Source organism: Microtus ochrogaster, linkage group LG3, assembly GCF_000317375.1.
Source record: "Microtus ochrogaster isolate Prairie Vole_2 linkage group LG3, MicOch1.0, whole genome shotgun sequence".
Taxonomy (NCBI): domain Eukaryota; kingdom Metazoa; phylum Chordata; class Mammalia; order Rodentia; family Cricetidae; genus Microtus; species Microtus ochrogaster.
In genome coordinates, this window is record NC_022029.1 from 37,938,563 (window position 1) to 37,945,518 (window position 6,956).

The following is a 6,956-nucleotide window of genomic DNA, read 5'->3' on the forward strand; positions in this document are numbered from 1 at the left end:
CTCAGAGATTCGTTTGATTAAAGCCACTGCCTGGTTTCCATCCATCCATCCATCCATCCATCCATCCATCCATCCATCCATCCATCCATCCATCCACCCACCTACCTACCTACCTACCTACCTATCTAATTAATTTAGGCACTGAAGATCAAACTTGGGCCTTCCTGCTGCAAGTGGTTCACCAACGGGGCTTTTCTCAGCCCCGACAGTATGTCAGTAACTATGTGGTTTAGAATAGGCTACATCTCTGAACTAGAGAAAGATACTTCTGGTCCCACTCTGCACTGCCGTTCTGTTTTGAACCATCTCTCTCTATTTCCACCTGTCTAGCTCAGACATCTTGGCTGAGCAGTAGCTGACAGAGAGCCAGGTGCAGGTTCCCAGTCATACAAGCCTCTAATAAAGAATATCTGGAGGGAACAAATGATGTTTCTCTCACTCGGAGAGTTGGCGCAGACACAATCCTATCTCGTCGAGCTGCTTCTGATCTGGTGGACATGGTGGTTGCTCAGTTTACTTGCAAAATACGTGATCAAGGAAAGAGCTGGCAGAGAACACATCTAACTGCACTAGGGGAAACAAGACTCTTCTTTTGCACTTACATTCCCCGTGCAAAGGTATGGGTGTCACCAATTTGGTAATTGCTGAGAAAGACAGAATCTTAGAGCTGAGAGGACCTTTGTGTGCCAGGAGGTAAGGCAGGTGCAGCCTGGTCAGCACAGATTATTTCCCCTCTTCTATTCTTCTAGCAACTCACCTTGATCATTATTATTAGGACTAGACTGTTTTGAATTTTGACCATTCCAAATGTCTCCATTTGGTAAGAATGCCACACATCCATCTCTTTGAAGACAGGACAACAGCCACAGATTTCAGTAATTCTTCCCTCCACTATTACTTGGCAAGATATAAGCTTTTATGAAGTAAAAATCTCACCAATCCCATCCAATTAACTAGGGCTAAAGTCTTCAGCCCTAATATGCTAGCAGTGAACTGGAGGGTTAGATTTACAAATCTAAGTCCACAGACCTCTAGGGGGAAAAAAAAAGCTAGTCCAAAGAGCAATATAACTGAGTAAACCATTCCAAAATATGGAGAACCATTTCCAGAGCTTTAGGATTTTCTTTGGTTTGGGGCTAATTATTCACAGTATCCACTTCACTCTGTGGCTATTAATAACAGAAGCCACAGACAGCTAAGAAGGTGTCCTGAGGACAGACCCCACTCTTCCCCCAGAGTCACAGGAGGGTACAGGGCCCCACAAGGCTGGAGGTGGTGGTACACAACAAGATGGCAGCCAGCTTTTACCTGTGCAGGACGGGCAGCACTGTCCAGGACGAATGGTGGGGTTGCCACAGGCAGGCACTGGGCAGGTGATGAGGGCACACATTTCCCTTCCATTGTGACAGTAGCATTCCCGGCACCCATCATGCCAGCTTTCCTCATTTTTATGATGATGGCCATCCATGGACAGACATGTGCCTGACAGGACAGGTGGCCCGGCTGAAGGAGGGACCTCTGGACAGACAGAAGGTAGCCTGGTAAGAATCAGCTATGGCATAGGACAAACAGCTTGTAGTGCCCTTATGTGGACTAGAACCCAGCCACCAAAAATGAGGCTTGGGGAGGACAGTCGGTGATACAGGAAAGGCCTGGGAAAAGAATTCAAACCTACAGGCACCCACTTTTGAAAACCAAGAGAAGAAAGGAGTTTGTGAATGTGTTTCTGACTGGAGGAGTAGTTCTGACTTCCAAATACTTTATACAATAAACAAGCATTGCTTTTGTAATATCTCTCTCTCTCTCTCTCTCTCTCTCTCTCTCTCTCTCTCTCTCTTTCTGTCTCTCATTCTAGAAGTTTGGTCCAATGAGGGGATTCTGGGCCCCTTACAACAACTGGAGTTTTGATTAGTAAGATGGCTGAAGTGACTGATTACACTAACTCCTCCACCATTTTGTTTACCATGACTCCTTCAAAATACAAGTAAGTGTTCAACTTGGAGAAGCAGGCTATGGGGATCTTCAGCTGTTTGACTGGCATATCTCTGACAACTACAACAATCTGGAAAGGGAGGAAGGGCTAGGACTAAGCTGTTGGTTTAGGAAGCACCCTGGGTGCACATTTAGTGGCTTCAGGAATGTCACTGCAGAAGGAAGACTGGCACTGGCGTCACCTTGCCTACATAATGCTCTGGCCTGCTGTGGGCTTCTCTAGGCAAGCCTAAATTCTCATGAACATCCTCTTACTGTAGCAATACCTAGGTAAAAAGGAGTTTAGAGACACCCACTCCCAAGGATGTCAATTCGACTCCTGAAGGGATGGTTTCCGCCATAGGCACCGAGATACACTACAGCTTCAGGCTAATGTGTCTGAGACTAGCAGGAGAGAAGCCCTCTGCAGTGATTAGCCTGGACACTGTGCTGACCACACATGCTCCGTTCAAATTCTGTTTGGAGCCCTCTTAATGCTATTACGATGAAAGACAAAGGGTGTCCTGTGGGAGGGTCCCACAGTGGCACCTGTTTCAGAACAGACACCGGTCACTTAAATCCTATCATTTACAGGACGTCTGTCCTTCTGTCCTTCAGGCTGCAAAGAGGAAGGGCTCGCACTTACCTCTGCACTTGCAGAGAAGACAGCCATGACTGTCCTGCTGGAAGCCCAAGGGGCAGATCTTACTGCATGGCAGCTCAGGACATTTCTTACAGCGACAGATGTCACAGCCATGCTTATTCTTCCTGGGTAATTAAAATTTTGCCAGAGGTCAGAAAATCCAGAAGTCTCAAATGATGCCCACGCGCTCAGACCAAGGGCCGATGACGTCACTATTTACGCAGAATGACGGGACACCTGCACTCGGAACTCCCAGGTGAGGTGTAATTAGCTCTCGGAAAGACTTAGAACTGCTCAAGCGTTTGTGCGCTTCTGGAATGTGGCCAGTCCCAGAGACACGGGTGAGGGTTTCATTAGAAAGATAGTACTGCAATATAAAGAATGGACGTGCAACTCCAGCGTGCAGAGCGGCTGAGGGACGTGTCACTGGTCAATGTTGAGAGATTAACATCGGGGACATTTTGTTACGGCTGTGGGCTTTCCCAAATGAGAAATTTCATATGCTAGTAAAAATTTTAACTACCAAAACTTACACAACACAGAGAAGGCTGTAAGGACTCTGAGACCTGGGGAGGCTTCACAAATGCTAATAAAAGCCTTAGGCTGGCAAGGCGTTTCAGTGGACAAAAAAGGAACCTGCCAACCCTGGTGAATGCAGTTTCATTCTCAGAACCCACAGGTTGAAAGAAGAAAATTAACCCGTACAAGCTGTCAGCCATTCTGCATATGCACACACGCTGCACACTCACGCACACACATATATAAATAAACAAGCAAATGTGTATATATTGAAAATGAATAAAAACCTGAGGTGTTAGTGGCTATTAATTATTAATTACTTGCTTTACTGGGCTGGAGGGGCACTTTATATTTGTATCAGCAGTTAAGTTACAAAATGATTATATCTTTAAAATTATTTATTTTTCCTTAGTGTGCGTGTGGTGTTGTAACAGTTCACAGAAGCCAGAAAGAGCATTAGCTCCCTGGAGCTGGACTTACATTATCAGACAAGCAATATGTGCTCTTAACCACTGAGCTATCTTTTCAGTCCTAATAATTACTTCTTTATTGGTATCACATTTGTGTCTTACAATTAAAAACAGTGATGACTAACACTTGGGGCATCTTTTCTGAGACAGGGTCTCATGTAATCTAGGCTGCCTTTGAACTAGATGCAGACTTCACCTCCTGAGTGCTGACATCATAAGCTTTCACCACCAAACCTGTGTTTTTTAAATAGAAACTTTTAGAATAATTTTTTTAACTCAACTATCTAATTAAGAATTATGCCCAAATTCAACCTAGTAATTTTTAAAGGCAGACTAGAAGAAAATGGGCAAAAGAGAATGAATATGAAACCCATCTGATGGTGAGGCACGCACATATATGTATAATCTACACACACACACACACACACACACACACACACACACACACAGCCCCCAAACACAGGAATGACCACTTCAGCAAGTTACACTTAGTTTCTGAATTGGGGAAAACACAGACCAATACGTACAGAAATCCAAGTGGACAGAACTTGTCGCACACTGTGGGTTTGCATTTCTTGGGCCGTGGACGGCATTGACAGAGTTCACAGTTGTGGGCATCGGTGAAAAAACCAAAAGGACAGTCCAAGGTGCAGCCCCGTTTCAGGCCTAAGCACAGTTCCTCCCCTGTGGAGACACACGGAAGGCATGGTTCTTTCAGAGACAACACACTGGAGAGCATCCCATGGGGCTTGGATGCCGGCCCTGAATTCTCCCGGCTTACGCAGGGTTAAGCTTCAGCTCTGCCGCGGCACTGGCCACAGCTAACAGCTATAGACGGCACAGTTCCACGGTTCTCACAACCGAGTTCTGTGTTTCGGTGGTGACACACAAAACAGAGCCCAGCTCTGAAGTGGAATTCTGAAGCCTAATTGAATCTGCTCGGTCTGGGACATAGAGTGGGCTGGTCACTACTAGTAAGCAATGACTGGGTGCCTGGGCTGGTCACTACTAGTAAGCAATGACTGGGTGCCTGGGCTGGTCACTACTAGTAAGCAATGACTGGGTGCGGTTTCTCATGGTTTTAGTTATTCGGCCACCTCAAACTACTGATGACAATTCACGCTAAGGTTCGGCAATCAGAAGTTTACAATCCACATTCATTTCAGACGCCTCCTACTGCTTGATGTCAGCGGTAATAGGCACCTGAATGCACACACTACACTCCCTTGTGGGCAGCAGGGTCATCACAGAACACGACAGCCCGCGTGTAGTGTTCGGGACTTCTTCCGTCCTTTGACATACATGATAGAAAGCAAGCAACCAGTGTTACGTGTAGCTCTGTCCGCCCCACTACGCTGATAAACATTCAGGTATGGAAATGTTCTTAGCTGGCTAAAAAAATCTACGTGGTAGAAGAAATACTCACATTAATGTGTTACTACCAACTATTTGAAATATTTAAGGCGTCGCTTGTTAGCCGAATCCAGAGTGAAGTTTAATCATCTTCTGCTAGTCACTTACTACAGCTATTTCAGAAATTAAAGTGAAACAGGAGAAGCAACGCTCTCAGAGGAAACTTCTGATGACAAAGCTATTTGAGAAGGTGGCACAGTTTAACAGAAAACCAGAGAAAATAACAATGTCAAGGTGGGGTAAATGCGCCTTGGGATGGAAGAGCAATTTGAGGCCCATCTAAATTAAAGGCAGGATTCGAAAGAACATGGGCCGCAAGGAAGGAAGCTGGCGTGCTGGGGAATGGCAATACTTGACGGTGCTCTAACAACTGGTGTGATGAGGAACATGGTCTATTGTCATGAGGCTGGCGAGTGAACTGCCATCTTATCTGGGCATCCCTGAAGGGCAAACACTGCATTAAAGCACAAGTCGCTAAACAAGCCACATGTTTATCCCGTCCCACAGTCGAGTCTTATAGCCTGAAATTAAACATTAGCTATAATTGATAGGTAAAATGGATCTGCGCATTACATAAGCACTTCTATGATAGACTCTTCTGTGAATCTTAACATTCCTTCCAAATGTAATTTTCTGTCTTTTATATAGGAGAACGTGATCAATGGCATGATTTTCTACTGCGTCACTGCCGGAAACTTTGCATTACACATATTTAGTGTAACCTCGTGGGTCTGCATCACACTGCGAGGCAACCAAATGCCAATCTGCATCCTTAAAAGAGAAAGTCTAACTGGCTCATTTAAAATTTGTAATCATACGACTTGGAGGCAGGTCGTTACTTTCCATCTCCCATTATGACAGTAATGGTGGAAGCAGGACGAGACCCTCGGAACCACGAGTCTGTCCGGACACAGAAATCTCTGCTGAGCTGATCGGGTTTTTCTATTATAACGGATTTACCATCAAGGCACCCAGTGGATCGTGTCAGGGAATAGCTGGATCAAAAGCATGCCTAGAGCTTGCGGAGAGTGATTTTCTCAAAGCTTTGGAGTGTAGAGACACTTGGTTTTGTGTTTCTAGTACGTAAAAACGAACCCGTTCCACAGTCCTTGGTCTAGAATGCTCTCAACTCACCCTGAACAGTTATGGAAGTATTTGTCTTTTATTTATCTCTGTGCTATGCTTCGAAAGGAACCCCAAGGGCCCGTGTGTCCAGAGCTCAGTGGTCAGTCAGGTGGTGGAACCTTCCAGCTCTGAGGACTAGGGGAGAGATAATAGAGCACCAGGGACATGTTCTTACAGTTAACTGTTTCCTTCCCCTGTTCCTCTCTTACTTGCTGCCCACCATAAGGTCCCAATTTTTCTCACCATAATGGACTGGTCATAAGCCCGAAGGACAGATCCAACCATCAACAGACCCAAACCTTGGAATCTGTGAGCTAAAACAGTCAATTCGTTTAGGCATTTAGTCACAGCAATGGGAAGGCAACTGACATGTGAACCTAGGCTGGCTTTGAAAAAGAAAATCTGCAGCACTTAACACAGGACATCCATGAGAAAGTAGGCTGGAGATGCAATTTCGAGCCATTCATCCACTCTGGGTCCATTCATCTGCAGCCTCTAGCCTTGACTAGCTCAGTTTTCCTCCACAACAAAGGAAACCCAGAGCGTCCTAGGGCAGTTTCTCTCTGTCCTCAGGCCAGGGCCTACGGTATTTAGCTTGCGGTGGGGACAATAGCTAACTGCGGAACGAACCATTGATCAATGTTCTTCATCCTCTTTCCACCAGGTATTGCTGCATTGGCAGAGGAGTAACAACTTGGTCACACTTCCTCTGATAATACAGAATAGTTTTTAAAACACTATCATTTGTTAAACATCTCAAAACAACAACAACAACCACCACCACCGCCACCACCACCACCAGCACCAGCACCACC

At 45.6% G+C, this 6,956-nt stretch overlaps 1 protein-coding gene across 3 annotated transcripts in view; it reads right to left on the minus strand.

Annotated features, from left to right (window-relative positions):
* The window catches only part of Crim1 (cysteine rich transmembrane BMP regulator 1), a 177,055-nt gene that overhangs the window by 28,871 nt on the left and 141,228 nt on the right, over positions 1-6,956 (minus strand). For all 3 annotated transcript variants that reach the window (XM_005360785.2, XM_013351355.1, XM_026785964.1), the window contains 3 exons: positions 4,131-4,287; positions 2,618-2,739; positions 1,309-1,518 (listed from right to left, as the gene is read on the minus strand). In XM_005360785.2, the coding sequence (XP_005360842.1) occupies positions 1,309-1,518; positions 2,618-2,739; positions 4,131-4,287 (489 nt within the window). The remainder of the gene's footprint in view (positions 1-1,308; positions 1,519-2,617; positions 2,740-4,130; positions 4,288-6,956) is intronic.